The sequence below is a fragment of the Salmo salar genome, chromosome ssa09, assembly GCF_905237065.1.
Source record: "Salmo salar chromosome ssa09, Ssal_v3.1, whole genome shotgun sequence".
NCBI lineage: Eukaryota > Metazoa > Chordata > Actinopteri > Salmoniformes > Salmonidae > Salmo > Salmo salar.
Window position 1 is genome coordinate 31,437,068 of NC_059450.1, and position 20,970 is coordinate 31,458,037.

Below are 20,970 nucleotides of genomic sequence, written 5' to 3' on the forward strand. Positions count from 1 at the left end.
CATTGCACATTTGTGTATCTGACAGCAATTCCCGCAGTACAGTTCACACTTGATGTTGATGACACTGCCATCTAGTGGAAATACGATACAAACATTGCCTGTCACTGGCTGAATACAAATTTTTTTCTTCATGACGGGGATTTCCTGGGGAAGAAATACCGAAGGGGGGCTTTCCAACTGAGACATCAACAGCCAGAAGAATAAGCGGCGGCTCCATTTTGCTATGTTCCCATCTCGATTTAAAAAAAATATTTACTTTAATATTGTTTTTACAATGTCAGCTACCGATAAAAATACTCTAGCTGCCTATTTTAAAAACGGTGGAGTTCGGTCGTTTTCATTGTAAGCGGTTACATTGTGGTGTTCGCGTTCATGAACGTGCCATTCACCGAAGCTCCATTTCTAACATTGTAGCTCCTGAAAAACGACGTTGCATTGGCCAACGTTACAGATCTGATTCATGTAAGTATTGTTGCTAGCTAGGAAAGTTAACTATATTATCGTCCATGTTACAATGTGGGAACACAGCATGTAGCTATGTCTGTAAAAACATTGAGTAGCCATACAGTGGTGTACCAAAGCGGGGAGCTAGGGAGGCTTCGAATTGGGGTATGAGGTAATTTCAAATATCAATTTCGGTGTACTGAATTGCCTGCGAGACTTAGCCATCAAAACAATTGTGAAAATATTCCAATAGTAGCAAATTCTAAAAATGTATTATTCTATATAATCACCTTGACATGTCTCATTGTATTATAATATATTCCGTATTACGCCAATGCATGTGTAGTACATTCATTGCAGTTATGACAAATTAGTTGTCTAGTCAGTGCATGCAAAGTAATTTACATAAATTATTATTTGAGTATGGTGAACAGGCTCACACAATGTACACAGTTAGTGTATTGGCCAATTGGGTGAATATTGGTTGCAAAATACATTTATTTAAATTCAAATTATATGCTTAACATATGTCAATAATGCCTTTGAATCATGCCAAACAGTATGCCTGTATGCATATGAAACATTGAAAATATTCTTTAACGGAATCTGTTTAATTTTTGATTGACCAGATCTAAGATCACTGTAAAAAAGCATGATTCTCTATTCTCGGAAGATTCAGCTGTTTGCATGTCTGTTCACACAGTTGAAACATGTTCTATTGCTTTCAGGTTATAGGCAGGCTATAGAATTACATGTGGGCAATTCCATGTAACGGAATTCTGCTGAGACTCAAATTTTTCACTTCAAAATGTATACCAAGCCAAAAACATTGACTTCACATTACAGTGAAAAATGTTCAGTGGAAATAGTAGTTTACAAAAACACATTTACAGGAAGAACTGTGCAGATACAAAGTTTTGTAACAGAATAAAACTGAGGGAGATTTTACAGTAATTCTGTTACCAAACTTTGCATCTGCACAGTTTTTCCAGTAACTGATTTATTTACTGTGTAAGTTGTTCAAAGTAGCCATTGTGCATAGACTTGTATTGTTTGTTAAACATTGAAATCAATAGTTTTTGTTTTTCATACATTTTAAAGTGAAAAAAGTGAGTCTCAGCGTAATTCCGTTACTGTGGAATTGCCCATGTACAATGACAGGTCAGTCATAGAATTCCCCTACATGTTACTTTTTGTTGTTGTTGTGATGTCATGATACTCTAGCAGCATTCAAGACTTGGTTACATCTGTATGATTGGAGTGGAGAAACTGATCTCTGTACCAATAATGTCTGTGTAGAATAGATAGCTGGTGCATTGCATGGCCATATAAGGCTTCTAAACAGCTTCTACCCCCAAGCCATAAGACTCCTGAACACCTAATCAAATGGCTTCCCAGACTATTTGCATTTCCCCCCCTTTTACACCGCTGCTACTCTCTATTGTTATCATCTATGCACAGTCACTTTAAATACTCTACCTACATGTACATATTACCTCGACTAATCTGTGCCCCCACACATTGACTCTGTACCGGTACCCCCTGTATATAGTCTCGCTATTGTTATTTTACTGCTGCTCTTTAATTATCCATATTTTTTAAACTGCATTGTTGGTTAAGGGCCTGTAAGCATTTCACTGTAAGGTCTTCACCTGTTGTATTCGGCGCATGATACTAATAACATTTGATTTGATTTGAAGATGATCGCACCTGAGAAGCTATAACATGTAACAGATTTCCCTTTACTTTTCTCCATCCAGTCACTCTTAGATACAATTTGACCTGTCAACATCAAGCATATGACCAGGTTTAAAGACAAGAATATTGGGCCTATTTCTCATTCTCCATGTAAATCAGTGAGTGTATTTAACAGGGGAAATACCCTTTTATACATAATGCTCTGCATTTCATCAAACCGATTTCCCGTAGAGGAAGAGAGACCTGATTAATCTCATTCCCGGCCCAAATGTACCCAAAATGATCTCAACTGTACTATATGCTTTGAATTAGATATCTAGCCTAGCCAATCTACATTTCAAACTTTTGCTGGCTGCTTCGATTCAGCTGGGTCTAGGGTTTGTGTGTGTGTGTGTGTGTGTGTGTGTGTGTGTGTGTGTGTGTGTGTGTGTGTGTGTGTGTGTGTGTGTGTGTGTGTGTGTGTGTGTGTGTGTGTGTGTGTGTGTGTGTGTGTGTGTGTGTGTGTGGTCAGTCAGTGATGATAGACAGCGGTGAAGCAGCATGTGGAAAAGCCCCTTCACTATCCCAGGAAGTCCCCTGAGAACCACAGGAACTGGTCAGCCAATAGCCTAGGACTAATCCACTTGCTCATCCAGTGATGATGGACTGATGTACTTTCAACGTTGAGGGAATGTTGAAGGCAGACCTGTAGAAGTGGCCAGTTTTGATATCCTAACTAGTGTGATTCTGAATTGTTTGATTTGTATGAATGAGCCTGTTGAACCATGTGAGACAGGATATAGAGCTGAAGGTTCAGTCATTAGGTCCGAGTTCATCTCTAGCTTCATGGAAACCTTCCTTAGAACAATACACATGCATGATGGAAGAATGTTCCACATACATGTTGGAAGAATGTTCCACATACAGTGCATTCTACTTTTTCCACATGTTGTTACAGCGTTATTCTAAAATGGATTAAATCGTTTTTCTTCCTCATCAATCTACACACAATACCCCATAATGACAAAGCACATTTTTTATTTTTTGTTGTTGAAATGTTTGAAAATGTATACAAACGGAAATATCACATTTACTTAAGTATTCAGACCATTTACTCAGTACTTTGTTGAGGCTTCTTTGGCAGAGATTACAGCCTCGTCTTCTTGGGTATGATGCTACAAGCTTGGCACACCTGTATTTGGGGAGTTTCTCCCATTCTTCTCTGCAGATCCTCTCAAGCTCTGTCAGATTGGATGCGGAGCGTCGCTGCACAGGTTTCAGGTTTTTCTAGAGATGTTCGATCGGGTTCAGTTCCGTGTTCTGGCTGGGCCACTCAAGGACATTCGGACACTTGTCCCGAAGCCCCTCCTGTGTTGTCTTGGCTGTGTGCTTAGGGTCGTTGTCCTGTTGGAAGATGAACCTTCGCCCCAGTGTGAGGTTCTGAGCGCTCTGGAGCAGGTTTTCATGAAGGATCTCTCCGTATGAAGCTCCGTTCATCTTTCCCTCAATCCTGACTAGTCTCCCAGTACCTGCTGCTGAAAAACATACCCACAGCATGATACTGCCACCACTGTGCTTCTCTGTAGGGATGGTGCCAGGTTTCCTCCAGAAATGACCCTTGGCATTCAGGCCAAATAGTTAAATCTTGGTTTCATCAGACCAGAGAACCTTGTTTGTCATGGTCTGAGAGTCTTTAGGTGCCTTTTGGCAAACTCCAAGTGGGCTGTCATGTGCCTTTTTAATGAGGAGTGGCTTACATTTACATTTACATTTACGTCATTTAGCAGATGCTCTTATCCAGAGCGACTTACAAATTGGTGCATTCACCTTATGATATCCAGTGGAACAACCACTTTACAATAGTACATCTATATCTTTTTTTGGGGGGGGTTAGAAGGATTACTTAATCCTATCCCAGGTATTCCTTAAAGAGGTGGGGTTTCAGGTGTCTACGGAAGGTGGTGATTGACTCCGCTGTCCTGGCGTCGTGAGGGAGCTTGTTCCACCATTGGGGTGCCAGAGCAGCGAACAGTTTTGACTGGGCTGAGCGGGAACTGTGATTCCGCAGAGGTAGGGAGGCGAGCAGGCCAGAGGAGGATGAACACAGTGCCCTTGTTTGGGTGTAGGGACTGATCAGAGCCTGAAGGTACGGAGGTGCCGTTCCCCTCACAGCTCCGTAGGCAAGCACCATGGTCTTGTAGCAGATGCGAGCTTCAACTGGAAGCCAGTGGAGTGTGCAGAGGAGCGGGGTGACGTGAGAGAACTTGGGAAGGTTGAACACCAGACGGGCTGCGGCGTTCTGGATGAGTTGTAGGGGTTTGATGGCACAGGCAGGGAGCCCCGCCAACAGCGAGTTGCAGTAATCCAGACGGGAGATGACAAGTGCCTGGATTAGGACCTGCGCCGCTTACTGTGTGAGGCAGGGTCGTACTCTGCGAATGTTGTAGAGCATGAACCTACAGGATCGGGTCACCGCCTTGATGTTAGCGGAGAACGACAGGGTGTTGTCCAGGGTCACGCCAAGGCTCTTAGCACTCTGGGAGGAGGACACAATGGCGTTGTCAACCGTGATGGCGAGATCATGGAACGGGCAGTCCTTCCCCGGGAGGAAGAGCAGCTCCGTCTTGCCGAGGTTCAGCTTGAGGTGGTGATCCGTCATCCACACTGATATGTCTGCCAGACACGCAGAGATGCGATTCACCACCTGGTTATCAGAAGGGGGAAAGGAGAAGATGAATTGTGTGTCGTCTGCGTAGCAATGATAGGAGAGACCATGTGAGGATATGACAGAGCCAAGTGACTTGGTGTATAGCGAGAATAGGAGAGGGCCTAGAACTGAGCCCTGGGGGACACCAGTGGTGAGAGCACGTGGTGCGGAGACGGATTCTCGCCCTGCCACCTGGTAGGAGCGACCTGTCAGGTAGGACGCAATCCAAGAGTGAGCCGCGCCGGAGATGCCCAACTCGGAGAGGGTGGAGAGGAGGATCTGATGGTTCACGGTATCAAAGGCAGCAGATAGGTCTAGAAGGATGAGAGCAGAGGAGAGAGAGTTAGCTTTAGCAGTGCGGAGAGCCTCCGTGACACAGAGAAGAGCAGTCTCAGTTGAATGACCAGTCTTGAAACCTGACTGATTTGGATCAAGAAGGTAATTCTGAGAGAGATAGCAAGAGAGCTGGCCAAGGACGGCACGCTCAAGAGTTTTGGAGAGGAAAGAAAGAAGGGATACTGGTCTGTAGTTGTTGACATCGGAGGGATCGAGTGTAGGTTTTTTGAGAAGGGGTGCAACTCTCGCTCTCTTGAAGACGGAAGGGACGTAGCCAGCGGTCAAGGATGAGTTGATGAGCGAGGTGAGGTAAGGGAGAAGGTCTCCGGAAATGGTCTGGAGAAGAGAGGAGGGGATAGGGTCAAGCAGGCAGGTTGTTGGGCGGCCGGCCGTCACAAGTCGCAAGATTTCATCTGGAGAGAGAGGGCAGAAAGAGGTCAAAGCATAGGGTAGGGCAATGTGAGCAGGACCAGTGGTGTCGTTTGACTTAACAAACGAGGATCGGATGTCGTCAACCTTCTTTGTGTGGAGAGGAGGGAGTGAAAAGATGCCAGGTCCGCAGGGAGGCTAGTTTTCCTCCATTTCCGCTCGGCTGCCCGGAGCCCTGTTCTGTGAGCTTGCAATGAGTCGTCAAGCCACGGAGCAGGAGGGGAGGACCGAGCCGGCCGGGAGGATAGGGGACATAGAGAGTCAAAGGATGCAGAAAGGGAGGAGAGGAGGGTTGAGGAGGCAGAATCAGGAGATTGGTTAGAGAAGGATTGAGCAGAGGGAAGAGATGATAGGATGGAAGAGGAGAGAGTAGCAGGAGAGAGAGAGCGAAGGTTGCGACGGCGCAATACCATCTGAGTAGGGGCAGAGTGAGTAGTGTTGGAGGAGAGCGAGAGGGAAAAGGATACAAGGTAGTGGTCGGAGACTTGGAGGGAGTTGCAGTGAGATTGGTAGAAGAATAGCATCTAGTAAAGATGAGGTCAAGCGTATTGCCTGCCTTGTGAGTAAGGGGGGACGGTGAGAGGGTGAAGCCAAAAGAGGAGAGGAGTGGAAAGAAGGAGGCAGAGAGAAATGAGTCAAAGGCAGACGTAGGGAGGTTAAAGTCACCCAGAATTGTGAGGGGTGAGCCATCCTCAGGAAAGGAACTTGTCAAGCTCATTGATGAACTCTCCAAGGGAACCTGGAGGGCGATAAATGATAAGGATGTTAAGCTTGAATGGGCTAGTGATTGTGACAGCATGGAATTCAAAGGAGGAGATAGACAGATGGGTCAGGGGAGAAAGAGAGAATGTCCACTTGGGAGAGATGAGGATTCCAGTCCCGCCACCCCGCTGACCAGATGCTCTCGGGGTATGCGAGAACACGTGGTCAGACGAGGAGAGAGCAGTAGGAGTAGCAGTGTTTTCTGTGGTAATCCATGTTTCCGTCAGCACCAAGAAGTCGAGGGACTGGAGGGCAGCATAGGCTGAGATGAACTCTGCCTTGTTGGCCACAGACCGGCAGTTCCAGAGGCTGCCGGAGACCTGGAACTCCACGTGGGTCGTGCGCGCTGGGACCACCAGGTTAGAGTGGCAGTGGCCATGCGGTGTGAAGCGTTTGTGTGGCCTGTGCAGAGAGGAGAGAACAGGGATAGACAGACACATAGTTGACAGGCTACAGGAGAGGCTACGCTAATGCAAAGGAGATTGGAATGAAAATTAACTAAACAACTGGGGAAGCGAGAGAGCAGGGCCTCCCTCACTAACCATTCTCTAAAACACTCAAATATAACTATTCCAACTACCACTTTAAAATTATAATTGATGTAAACTACAGTGGTTCAATGTTTCCAGGAATAGGCTCAAACTTAGTTTATTCAGCTAGATAACTTGGTACAGTATTCTTCCGTGAAACCCACCCAGTGCACCGTGTCTTATGACGCCGTAGCTAACTAGCATGCTAGCATCCAATAACACACGGTTAGCACCAATACTTGGTTACAACAAACTACCAATGGATCATTCGTGTCCGTGACTAGTTCCTTTCATATCGCAGAAGTAATTAAACGTTGGCTAGCTAACACAAAGTCAGTCCTGCTAGCTACACAAGTGGACTACACAACTCGAAAGCTTACATTGCAAAAATCTTATTGACTAAAAATGATACAGTACTGCTAGCTGGTAGAGTTGGCTAGCTAGCAGTGGCTGTGTTTACCTTTATCTTTGATACAAAGACAACTATGTAGCTAGCTAATGTTACACTGATCAAATCGTTCCGTTGTAATGTATTTAGTTTCTACAGTACCGCTAGTTGGTAAAGTTGGCTAGCTAGCTGTGGTGTTGTGATGTTGATGCCGTTTGGAAAACGGCGCGAACGAACGAATACAGCTGGCTAGCTGGCTAGCTAACCTTGTTAATTTCTCAAAGTTAGTTTCTCAAAGCTACACCTACACCTTTAGCTACACCTTTATCCTTGATGCAAAGACAACTATGTAGCTAACTAGCTAACATTACACTAATCAAATCGTTCCGTTGTAATGTATGGAAATGTAATATTACCCGCGGAGCGAAGAACAGCACGACTACTCCCTCCAGCATCCGGCACTAATAGGCTTCTGTCTGGCCACTACCATAAAGGCCTGATTGGTGGAGTGCTGCAAAGATGGTTGTCCTTCTGGAAGGTTCTCTCATCTCCACAGAGAAACTCTGGAGCTCTGTCAGAGTGATTATCGGGTTCTTGGTCACCTCCTTGACCAAGGCCCTTCTCCCCCGATTTCTCAGTTTGGCCGGGTGGCCAGCTCTAGGAAGAGTCTTGGTGGTTCCAAACTTCTTCCATTTAAGAATGATGGAGGCCACTGTGTTCTTGGGGACCTTCAATGCCACAGAAATGTTTTGGTACCCTTCCCCAGATCTGTGCCTCGACACAATCCTGTCTCTGAGCTCTACGAACAATTCCTTCGACCTCATGGCATGCACTGTCAACTGTGGGACCTTATATAGACAGGTGTGTGCCTTTCCAAATCATGTCCATTCCATTGAATTTACCACAGGTGGACTCAAATTAAGTTGTAGAAACATCTCAAGGATGATCATTGGAAACAGAATGCACCTGAACTCAATTTTGATTCTTATAACAAAGGTTCTGAATACTTATATAAATAAGGTGTTTCTGTTTTTTATTTTTAATACATTTGCACAAATTTCCAAAAAACGTTTCGCTTTGTCATTATGGGGTATTGTGTGTAGATTGATGAGGAAAAGAATGTTAGAATTTTAGAATAAGGCTGTAACATAACAAAATATGCGAAAAAGGGGTCTGAATACTTTCTGAAGGCACTGTTGGAAGAATGTTCCACATACATGTTGGAAGAATGTTCCACATGTATTTTTTTAAATGTTCATTATTTAGCCTTTATTTAGCTAAGCAAGTCAGTTAAGAACAAATTCTTATTGACAATGACGGCCTACCAAAAGGCAAAAGGACAATGATGGAAGACCAGCTAAATATTTAGTAGAACCTTACATATGTTTTGACCAGTTTGAGATTGGATGTTCAGTGGATGATGCTGTCTTTTAGGATGGTGTATGCTGTTATTTGGGTTGGATGTTCAAGCCTAGATTGCTTGCCCTCCTGTTGCTTGCCCTCGGAAAATGAATAATGTGTTGGCAAGTCTATAATAAAGACTTGTGTCAGTCTAGATTAAGCTGTACTGTCCTCCATTAGAGCTGGGCGATATGGACTAAAGGCCGTATTGCGATAAATTGCCTGAATTGATTCAATAACGATAAATACATAAGATGATACGTTTATAACAATGTGCACCACCGCAGTAGTTTTTTATCCTTTTGAGCTACTACTTCTACTATAGTTTGATTGGAGCCATCAACAGTCCCTTTAACAGTCACCCATATTAGCAAACTTATTTAATTTCAAACTTCACATTTATCTAGTATAGGCTACTTATCGTAGTAAGTAACGATCTCAGCAAAATGCCTGCGGTAAGTGATCGGTATGGTTGGTGTTGATAACTTTCACTTTATCCTCCCAGCTCTACTCCATCTACTTTTGGATATGCTCTATTCCAGTCCCAAGCCGGGCCTTCCTGCTTGTGCACTGCACCCCCCCCCCGAGTCAGAGCAGAGATAACATTAGCCCCAGTTAACTATGTCTGTTATGAAGGGGTTTCCCAAGGTTTGGCCTGAGAGTCAGGGCTGTTGATGTGGCAATGAATGCTCAGCATTAACACACACACACACACACACACACACACACACACACACACACACACACACACACACACACACATCCTCAGCTCAAACACCATTGTCCCACTCCAAGACCATGTAACATAAGACAATTGTATACTCCTTTTTTATGAAATGCGTGTTTGTCCTGTATGTTGTAACTGTCGAGTGCATTTTTATTAAACATCTCTTCCCTCCTGTCTTTCTGTCTGTGTGTGTGTGTGTGTGTGTGTGTGTGTGTGTGTGTGTGTGTGTGTGTGTGTGTGTGTGTGTGTGTGTGTGTGTGTGTGTGTGCCCGTGCCCTCTCCAGGTCATGTCAGCAGGGCGGAATGCGGACGTGCGGGAGCTGCAGATCCCCCTCCAGCATCGCTCTCCCTCCCTGGCTGTTCTCTCTCTGGCCCAGCGCCCCTGGCCCAGCGACCCCGAGACAGGCTTCTTACCCCAGCACGGGGGCTTCTGGGACCACTTCATAGCCACCCCAGAGCCCAAATACTGCTGTGAGGCCTGCAGGCTAGTGCTCTGCAACCCCAGGCAGACAGAGTGTGGACACCGCTTCTGTGAAACCTGCATCTCTGAGCAGCTAAGGTGAGGACTGAGGACAAGAGATTTCAGTTTCATGATGAGTGTAAGAGTGAAGGGGTATGTTTTTTTTGTTGAGGAAATGATAGTTGAGAAATTACAAACATCTTCTTGTCAGTGTGTTTGATATGTCAGCTGTCTTCTGGTAATGGGGGTTGTCATAATTGTTTAGTGATTGTGTGATGATTATGATTGAGAAATAATGATGTCATTGGCCACATGTTGGTAAAAGGAGGATTTGATTGGACATTAGTTAATTAAGCAATGAGGCCCAAGGGGGTGTGGTATATGGCTAATATAATATATATATAATATATATAAGGGCTGTTCTTTATTATAAACTGGTTACCAACTTAATTAGAACAGTAAAAATAAATGTTTTGTCATACCCGTGGTATACGGTCTGATATACCACGGCTGTCAGCCAATCAGCATTCAGGGCTCGAACCACCCAGTTTATAATGATAGATTTCTCACTCCGCGTCAATCATCATCGTATTAATGTGCCTAAATGTCTTGTCGCCTTTACAGCAAACCAAATCCAGTATGTCCAGCAGATATGGAGCCGCTGTTCAAAGACAAGGTAAGACTACGTATGTGAATGATTTGCATCACTGTCATCATCCTTATGATACCCATGCTAAACAGCCCTATACCCTTTCTAAATGGCCTCGTACATAATCGCAGCGTGTCTCCTCACAGTAGCTGTTGTGTTTTCTGTCAGATCTTCCGTGATGTGTGCTGCCATAGAGAGATCATGGCTCTGAGAGTGTACTGCAGGAGTGAGAAGAATGGCTGTAAGGAGCAGATGAGTCTACATCAGGTCATGGTAAGTGTCTGACTGACTGAGGGAAATGGAAAAAGTCCCATTGTTTACACACAGTCATTATTCAAGCTCTAGAAAAGTGTTTATCTACAATTCTCGTTGATTTCAGTCACATTGATTGAATGTTTCCTGTTGAAACTGTAATGACTACAACCCAAATGCGATCTTATTTATAGCACTTCATAATAGGCTACATTTTCTTTACACCAAATCCTTATGATTCATTTTCCTCCTTTTTTCCCAGGATCATTTGAATGTGTGTCCGTATTTTGAGGTGCCATGCCCTTTAGGAAAGTGCAAAGAGAAGATGATGCGCAAAGACATTTCTGAGCACTTGAGTTGGAAATGTAAACACAGAGAGACCACCTGTGAATTCTGCATGCACAAGATGGCCATGACTGAATTACAGGTAACTAGAACAACTACTTGAGTTGGGCCGGTGCTCACCGAACCTGTACCTCTTAGAGAATAGTGTGACCGGCACCCAAAATTAGTACTGGCACATATTTTAGTCCACCTTAAGGGCAATTCTGACACTTTTCAACCATATATTCATTTTCTCCAGCACCGTATGTCACCGCGAATCTCATAGGGTGTTTCTCAATATGCATACTACCGTGCTCCACACTCCCAAGCTCCGAGTGCATTCTCCCACGACATTCTCTTGAGTACGTTCTTGTGAAGATGAGAGTGTGGAGAACGCATAAAACATTACATTTGAGAAGCACTTGCACTCCCCCTACTGTATTACCTCACGCTGCACCTCCCCATTCACTGAACCTTCTTCCAGCCAGGACAAAGGCAACAATAGACGGAACAAGATATGCACAAAGCAAAAGTTTAACTTCATAATTATGCTATTTGAGGAACACCCAGTGTTTGAAAATTACTGTTGTTAAAATGTTTAAACTTTTGATGATGTCATTGGGTCTAACTTTTTTACTTTATATTTTTTTATACAAAACGTAGAAATCTAAAGTTTTCACATATGTAGATACTGGTATTGTGCTGGAGATAAGGAAATTAGGTTAAAAAGTGGTGGAATTGCCCTTTAAGCACTGACAACAACAACACTGAATATCTGCTACCGCATGGCAAGCGGTACCGGAGCACCAAGTCTCGGTCCAAGAGGCTTCTAAACAGCTTCTACCCCCAAGCTATAAGACTCCTGAACATCTAATCAAATGGCTACCCAGACTATTTGCATTGCCCCCCCCCCTTTTACACTGCTGCTACTCTCTGTTTATCATCTATGCATAGTCACTTTAATAATTCTAACTACATATACATACACTGCTCAAAAAAATAAAGGGAACACTTAAACAACACAATGTAACTCCAAGTCAATCACACTTCTGTGAAATCAAACTGTCCACTTAGGAAGCAACACTGATTGACAATAAATTTCACATGCTGTTTTGCAAATGGAATAGACAACAGGTGGAAATTATAGGCAATTAGCAAGACACCCCCAATAAAGGAGTGGTTCTGCAGGTGGTGACCACAGACCACTTCTCAGTTCCTATGCTTCCTGGCTGATGTTTTGGTTACTTTTGAATGCTGGCGGTGCTTTCACTCTAGTGGTAGCATGTGACGGAGTCTACAACCCACACAAGTGGCTCAGGTAGTGCAGCTCATCCAGGATGGCACATCAATGCGAGCTGTGGCAAGAAGGTTTGCTGTGTCTGTCAGCGTAGTGTCCAGAGCATGGAGGCGCTACCAGGAGACAGGCCAGTACATCAGGAGATGTGGAGGAGGCCGTAGGAGGGCAACAACCCAGCAGCAGGACCGCTACCTCCGCCTTTGTGCAAGGAGGAGCAGGAGGAGCACTGCCAGAGCCCTGCAAAATGACCTCCAGCAGGCCACAAATGTGCATGTGTGTGCTCAAACGGTCAGAAACAGACTCCATGAGGGTGGTATGAGGGCCCGATGTCCACAGGTGGGGGTTGTGCTTACAGCCCAACACCGTGCAGGACATTTGGCATTTGCCAGAGAACACCAAGATTGGCAAATTCGCCACTGGCGCCCTGTGCTCTTCACAGACGAAAGCAGGTTCACACTGAGCACATGTGACAGACGTGACAGAGTCTGGAGACGCCGTGGAGAACGTTCTGCTGCCTGCAACATCCTCCAGCATGACTGGTTTGGCGGTGGGTCAGTCATGGTGTGGGGTGGCATTTCTTTGGGGGGCCGCACAGCCCTCCATGTGCTCGCCAGAGGTAGCCTGACTGCCATTAGGTACCGAGATGAGATCCTCAGACCACTTGTGAGACCATATGCTGGTGCGGTTGGCCCTGGGTTCCTCCTAATGCAAGACAATGCTAGACCTCATGTGGCTGGAGTGTGTCAGCAGTTCCTGCAAGAGGAAGGCATTGATGCTATGGACTGGCCCGCCCGTTCCCCAGACCTGAATCCAATTGAGCACATCTGCGACATCATGTCTCGCTCCATCCACCAACGCCACGTTGCACCACAGACTGTCCAGGAGTTGGCGGATGCTTTAGTCCAGGTCTAGGAGGAGATCCCTCAGGAGACCATCCGCCACCTCATCAGGAGCATGCCCAGGCATTGTAGGGAGGTCATACAGGCACGTGGAGGCCACACACACTACTGAGCCTCATTTTGACTTGTTTTAAGGACATTACATCAAAGTTGGATCAGCCTGTAGTGTGGTTTTCCACTTTAATTTTGAGTGTGACTCCAAATCCAGACCTCCATGGGTTGATTGGATTTCCATTGATTATTTTTGTGTGATTTTGTTGTCAGCACATTCACCTATGTAAAGAAAAAAGTATTTAATAAGATTATTTCATTCATTCAGATCTAGGATGTGTTATTTTAGTGTTCCCTTTATTTTTTTGAGCAGTGTATTACCTCGACTAACCAGTGCCCCCGCACATGGACTGTGTACCGGTACCCCCTGTGTATAGTCTTGCTATTGTTATTTTACTGCTGCTCTTTAATTATTTGTTACTTTTATTTCTTATTCTTATTAAAACATTTCAGAAACACAAAGAAACCGTTTGTCCTTCATTTCCGGTGGCCTGCCCCAATCATTGTACTTTTCCCTCCATCTTACGGAGTGAGGTAAGGAGTGTATTTTAATGTTTGTAGTATAAAATGTATTCATGCAAGGAAGTATGGCCATCTTTTCTCTTATCATCAGATGGATTAACATAGTTTTAAATGTTGTGATACGGTTGCCCATTTCATTGAGACCACATTGTAATGCAAATGCTTGGTATAGAAGGACATGATTGAACCTAAATGTGTTTCTACTCTCAGCTGACAAGTCATCAACATGAGTGCCCCAAGGCTCATGTCACCTGCTCCTTTATTCGCTTTGGATGCAATTTCAAGGTCAGTCTTCATGTTACTATGATTGTTAAAAGTGGTATTAATAATAATATGCTTAATATAAGTTGTAATATCATGGCCACTATGAACTCCTCGTGATGTCTCTTTTACTCTGTTATCTGGCTGTTGTCCCACTGAACTACAACTAATTTAAGAGAACATACAGTAGTTTTAAGCTGGTATGTTACTGATATGATATTTTCCCTGATATTCCTCTGTAGGGTCTCAACCAAGACATGAGGGATCATGAATCTAGCTTTGCCTCTGAACACCTGCGGCTGATGGCAACCAGGAACACTACGCTGGAGGCCAAGGTGATCAACTCTACTTTGTTCTTTAGAACAATTTGCCCTGTGTACCATTAAAGGAAAAATGTATAAAGTCAACATAATGAAAATTCACCAGCATCATGACCAACTTCTATTTCAATCCATATGCAAGGCATACAGTGTATAAATATGTTGCCTTGTATCTGCATTACCTGTCATACTTGTTTTGACTCATGATATAATCACACATTTGAGTATGTGCTCTTACATGTTACACATAACACATACATTCTAACAACATGTATTTTGACAAGTACCCCAAAATAATAAATTGGGAGATATTAAACTGAATATTCAACCACAACTAACTTTTTAACAACCAACTAATCACAGGGCTGAATGGTTAAGTAGTTCAGGGTAATGGAAGCAGTAATAAGACAGACTGTTTCCCACCCATCTAGATGGAGGATGTTAAAGGAGAGCTTCTGGAGCGGTACAAGGTTCTGCCAGGCCTAAGCAGCCGTCTGTCTGAAACAGAGTCTCAGTACGAGGAGATGAGGGAGAATAACAGACAGCTGGAGCAGAAGCTCACTGCCATGCAGGTAAATGAAAAGGTCGAAGTACATTGAGTGTACAAAACATGTGAGTTGCACCCCCTTTTGCCCTAAGAACAGCCTCAATTTGTCAGGGCATGGACTCTACAAGGTGTCGAAAGCGTTCAACAGAGATGCTGACCCATGTTGACTCCAATGCTTCCCACAGTTGTCAAGTTGGCTGGATGTCCTTTGGGTGGTTGACCATTCTTGATACACACAGGAAACTGTTGAATGTGAAAAACTCAGCAGCGTTGCAGTTCTCGATACAGTCAAACCGGTGCGTCTGGCACCACCATACCCCGTTCAAAGTCACTTCAATCTTTTGTTCTCCCCATTCACCCTCTGAATGGCACACATGCACAATCCATGTCTTAACTGTGACCAGGTGAGTCCTTCTTTAACCTGTTTCCTCCCCTTCATCTACACTGATTGAAGTGGACTTAACAAGTGACATCAATAAGGGATCAATGTGTTCACCTGGATTCACCTGGTCAGTCTGTCATGGAAAGAGCATGTGTTTCTTATGTTTTGTACACTGTCATTATAAAACCTCTCAATAGAGATGTAATACTAGTCTTTGACATACATAATAATACTTGTCTTGTCCCACAGTCCCATTTACTGATTTCTCAGTTGGAGGTAAAGTCCTGCCATGTATGGAACTTACATTATAAGTAATTTAGCAGGCACTCTTATCCAGAGCAACTTACTGGAGCAATTACGGTTAAGTTCCTTGCTCTAGGGCACATCGACAGATTTTTCAGCTAGTCGGCCCAACGCTCTTTCAGCTTACTGGCCCAACGCTCTTAACCGCTAGGCTACCTACCGCCTAGGCTACATGAAGTGTGTGTAACTGTATGTGTGTGTTTGTGGACGTTTTCTCCATGTAGAACTTGATGAGTTCCCACTCTGAGAAGCTTTTGGAGATGGAGCTGGAGCTGAGGTCTCTGAGGACCATCCGAGAGGAGGTGGAAACACTACGAGGCACCGTGGAGAGCATTCGTTCAAGGGTTGCAACGCTAGAGGGAGGAAGGGGTGGAGCCATCCCAGCCACACACACACTAGGTGAGTTACCCTGAATGCTCTCTCACTCTCTCTCTGTCTTCCTTTGTCTAGCTCTCTCTCTCTCTGTCTCGCTCTCTAGTCTCTCCCTCAGTGTCTCTGTCTCTCTCAACACTTGTCTTGGGAATTATTTTATTCTTTGCTACTTCACTGTCGCTAAAACCTGTATAACTCTTTTAGGAGTTGCTCAGAATGAGTGTAATGTGATATTGGACCGATTTGATATGTTCAAAGTCTGAAGCTACATTATGAGCAAAGCAGTGATTGAAAAAAAACAGTGCTTTGGGGCCTCCCGAGCATCGCAGTGCTAGCTGTGCCACTAGAGATTCAGGGTTCGAGTCCAGGCTCTGTCGCAGCCGGCTGCAACCGGGAGACTCATGGGGCGGCGCACAATTGGCCCAGCGTTGTCCGGGTTAGGGGAGGGTTTGACCGGCAGGGATGTCCTTGTCCCATCGCGCACTAGTGACTCCTGTGGCGGGCCGGGCGCAGTGCACGCTGACACGGTCGCCAGGTGTACGGTGTTTCCTCTGAAACAGTGGTGTGGCTGGCTTCCGGCTTAAGTGGGCATTATGTCAAGAAGCAGTGCGGCTTGGTTGGGTCGTGTTTCGGATGACGCATGGCTCTCGACCTTTGCCTCTCCCGAGTCCGTACACGAGTTGCAGGGATGAGACAAGACTGTAACTACCAATTGGATTCCACGAAATTGGCGTGAAAAAGGGGTTAAAAAAAACAAGGGAACGACCGATTAATCGGAATGGCCGATTTAATTAGGGTCGATTTCAAGTTTTCATAACAATCGGGAAATCGGTATTTTTGGACGCCGATTTGGCCGATTTGTATTTTTTTACACCTTTATTTAACTAGGCAAGTCAGTTAAGAACACATTCTTATTTTCAATGACGGCCTAGGAACGGTGGGTTAACTGCCTTGTTCAGGGGCAGAACGACAGATTTTTACCTTGTCAGCTTGGGGAATCAATCTTGCAACCTTACGGTTAACTAGTGAAGACTATTTCTTCCTAACAAAGACAGCCGACTTCGCCAAACGGGGGATGATTTAACAAAAGCGCATTTGCGAAAAAAGCACAATCGTTGCACAACTGTACCTAACCATAAACATCTATGCCTTTCTTAAAATCAATACACAGAAGTATATATTTTTAAACCTGCATATTTAGCTAAAAGAAATCCAGGTTAGCAGGCAATATTAACCAGGTGAAATTGTGTCACTTCTCTTGCGTTCATTGCACGCAGAGTCAGGGTATATGCAACAGTTTGGGCCACCTGGCTCGTTGCGAACTAATTTGCCAGAATTTTACGTAATTATGACATAACATTGAAGGTTGTGCAATGTAACAGGAATATTTAGACTTAGGGATGCCACCCGTTAGATAAAATACGGAACGGTTCCGTATTTCACTGAAAGGAAAAACGTTTTGTTTTCGAGATGATAGTTTCCGGATTCGACCATATTAATGACCTAAGGCTCGTGTTTATTATATTATAATTAAGTCTGATTTGATAGAGCAGTCTGACTGAGCGGTGGTAGGCAGCAGCAGGCTCGTAAGCATTCATTCAAACAGCACTTTCGTGCGTTTTGCCAGCAGCTGTGCTTCAGGCATTGCACTGTTTATGACTTCAAGCCTATCAACTCCCAAGATATTAGGCTGGTGTAACCGATGTGAAATGGCTAGCTAGTTAGCTGGGTGCACGCTAATAGTGTTTGAAACGTCACTCGCTCTGAGACTTGGAGTAGTTGTTCCCCTTGTTCTACATGAGTAACGCTGCTTCGAGGGTGGCTGTTGTCGATGTGTTCCTGGTTCGAGCCCAGGTAGGAGCGAGGAGAGGGACGGAAGCTATACGGTTACACTGGCAATACTAAAGTGCCTATAAGAACATCCAATAGTCAAAGGTATATGAAATACAAATCGTATAGAGAGAAATAGTCCTATAATTCCTATAATAACTACAACCTAAAACATCTTACCTGGGAATATTGAAGACTCATGTTAAAAGGAACCACCAGCTTTCATTATTTATTTGAGGCTAAATTGATTTTATTGATGTATTATATTAAGTTAAAATAAGTGTTCATTCAGTATTGTTGTAATTGTCATTATTACAAATACATTTCAAAAATCGGCCGAAAAATCGGTATCGGCTTTTTTTGGGGGGGGGTCCTCCAATAATCGGCATCGGTATCGGCGTTGAAAAATCATAATTGGTTATATAGATAGATAGATAGATAGATAGATAGATAGATAGATAGATAGATAGATAGATAGATAGATAGATAGATAGATAGATAGATAGATAGATAGATAGATAGATAGATAGATAGATAGATAGATAGATAGATAGATAGATAGATAGATAGATAGATAGATAGATAGATAGATAGATAGATAGATAAACCAGTACTTTTATGGCCTGACATAAAAGTCTGGGAAAATGTAAGTAGCGAGAAGTCCAGAGTGGTACAAACATACAGGACTCTTATTCCATTGGCTTGCTATTGTTTCTCTGCAGGTTCTTTAGAGACACAGCTCTCCCGTCAGGACGACATGCTGAGTGTCCACGAGATCCGCTTGGCCGACATGGACCTGCGCTTCCAGGTCCTAGAGACGGCCTCCTTCAATGGGACGCTCATCTGGAAGATCCGTGACTACAAGCGGCGGAAACAAGAAGCCGTGGCGTCAAAGACCCTGTCTCTCTACAGCCAGCCTTTCTACACTGGCTACTTTGGCTACAAGATGTGTGCCCGGGTCTACCTGAACGGAGACGGCATGGGGAAAGGAACCCACCTGTCTCTGTTCTTTGTGGTGATGCGTGGCGAGTACGATGCCCTGTTGCTCTGGCCCTTTAAGCAGAAGGTGACTCTGATGCTGATGGACCAGGGCCCAGCCAGGAAGCACCTAGGGGATGCCTTCAAACCAGACCCCAACAGCAGCAGCTTCAGACGACCCACGGCAGAGATGAACATAGCCTCCGGCTGCCCGCTGTTCGTGGCCCAGACTGTGTTGGAGAACGGTACTTACATCAAGGATGATACCATCTTCATTAAGGTCACAGTGGACACATCTGACCTCCCTGACCCTTGACCCCTGGTCTGTAGAGAACAGCAGATGTATCTGGATCAGGGTGCCCTTATGTGAGAGAGATTGCAAAAGATGGAATGGAGAGAGCAGAAATAAGGATGGCGAACAAGAAAATAACAGAAGTTAGAAGAGTAAGGTTTCTTTGCAGATCTCAAGGTGCAGCCTAAGCCTGCAGAAAGAGCTGGGTGGACCTCAGAGCAGTTGCCTTTGGTGCCTGTGTTGCTCACCAGATAGGTGAGAGAAGGAAATGGTTATTTTTCAACCAGGCTGAATGTTAAAAAGTCTAAAGAATGCCTATATTACTCACAGCAGGGAGAGGTATAAATGGCAATGGATCATTCTAACCCAAGTTATCAGGATGCAACCATCATCAAACTACATGGACCCAGTGGATGGATGGAGGGAGGAAGGAAGGAAGGAAGGAAGGAAGGAAGGAAGGAAGGAAGGAAGGAAGGAAGGAAGGAAGGAAGGAAGGAAGGAAGGAAGGAAGGAAGGAAGGAAGGAAGGAAGGAAGGAAGGAAGGAAGGAAGTCTACCAGAATGGAGATAGTGAATATATTTCAGTAGACATTGATCATTTCTGCCTTGAAGAACATGGGACAGTGCATCATCCAACACAAGTCGAGGTGTGGAGATAGTTGGGCACGGCACAACTATCTTCTGTAATATCAAATATCTCTGAGAACTCATTACTTGACTTTGATGAAACTTGTCTAAATTAAAGCCAGAAGATACAATCCCACATGACATGTTGAATAAGGAGATACAATGCTATATGTGGTTGTGTATGCTGTTTGCATTGCTGGTGAAGTTTGGTTGTATTATTGCATTGTTAAAGTATAGAATGTAATGTATGTTTCTAGTCTTGTGATTGTGTTGGAGAAAGTTGTTGATTGACAAGCTTTTATTAACAGGTGTCGTGTGAGCACTAGGGTGTGTCTTGTGTGCAGGCTACAGCCTGTCTCTTATTTCAGATTTGGTTTTAGTGGACCTGGTCTGCATCTGAAACAGCATCCAGCTACCTATATTGTGCACTACTGTTGGCCAGAGCTGTACAAAAGTAGTGCACTATATAGGGATTTGGGTGCCATTTCAGACACAGACAAAGATGGCACAAAGGAATGGATACACACCGGTACAGCAATGCCACTGTCTCGCGGAGTTAAGAATAAGACTAGCCTTTCATTTTGAAGATCTATAAAGATCTGTAAATTACTTCTATACTGCTTTTTGTAACTTACACATTGTTTTGTAATGTTCAGAACAGATGCTGTGCATCATATTTTTTTGTAACAGTTGGGAAAACAAAATGCCTCATTAAAACTCCAACCATGTTGATTGAGCTGAGACATAAAGTGACAGTGACTTGTTTTCATGATGGTTGGTGGAGAATGTTATTTGCACAAGTTATGTTTGAATGTGTATTAATAAAATTGTTAAACAAAACTTGAATGTGCTTTGATGTTTGATTTCTGTGGAGGAGATCAGAAGGAGAAGATGGGGAGGCATTGGCCACACCCTCTGAAAGCCCTCCTACATCACCAGTCAAGCACTATCCTGGAACCCACAAGGGAAACAGAAAAGAAGGCACCAGAGAAACACCTGGAGGCTGGAGCTTGAAGCAGACACCAAAAGATCAGGCATGGGATGGAACGAGATTGAGAAGACAGAACAGAGTGCAATAGAGACGAGTCGTTGATGTCCTATGCTCCCTGGGTAGCAATGGACCTAAGTAAATTTGAGTGAGAGGTTATCCTGAATTCATTTTTAAGGCATAGGAAATGGGAGCTACACTTTTTCCTCTTTTGAA

General features: G+C 44.3%; 1 protein-coding gene across 1 annotated transcript; it reads left to right on the top strand.

The window, feature by feature from the left end:
• Positions 1–154: 154 nt before the first annotated feature.
• LOC106611198 (TNF receptor-associated factor 3) lies at positions 155–20,612 on the top strand. Its single transcript, XM_014211163.2, has 11 exons — positions 155–462; positions 9,686–9,960; positions 10,486–10,537; positions 10,679–10,783; positions 11,025–11,189; positions 13,787–13,867; positions 14,066–14,140; positions 14,359–14,451; positions 14,868–15,008; positions 15,893–16,067; positions 18,593–20,612. The coding sequence occupies exons 2-11, from the start codon at positions 9,689–9,691 to the stop codon at positions 19,162–19,164; spliced, it is 1,731 nt and encodes a 576-aa protein (XP_014066638.1). The 5' UTR covers positions 155–462; positions 9,686–9,688; the 3' UTR covers positions 19,165–20,612.
• The last annotated feature ends 358 nt before the right edge of the window (positions 20,613–20,970 follow it).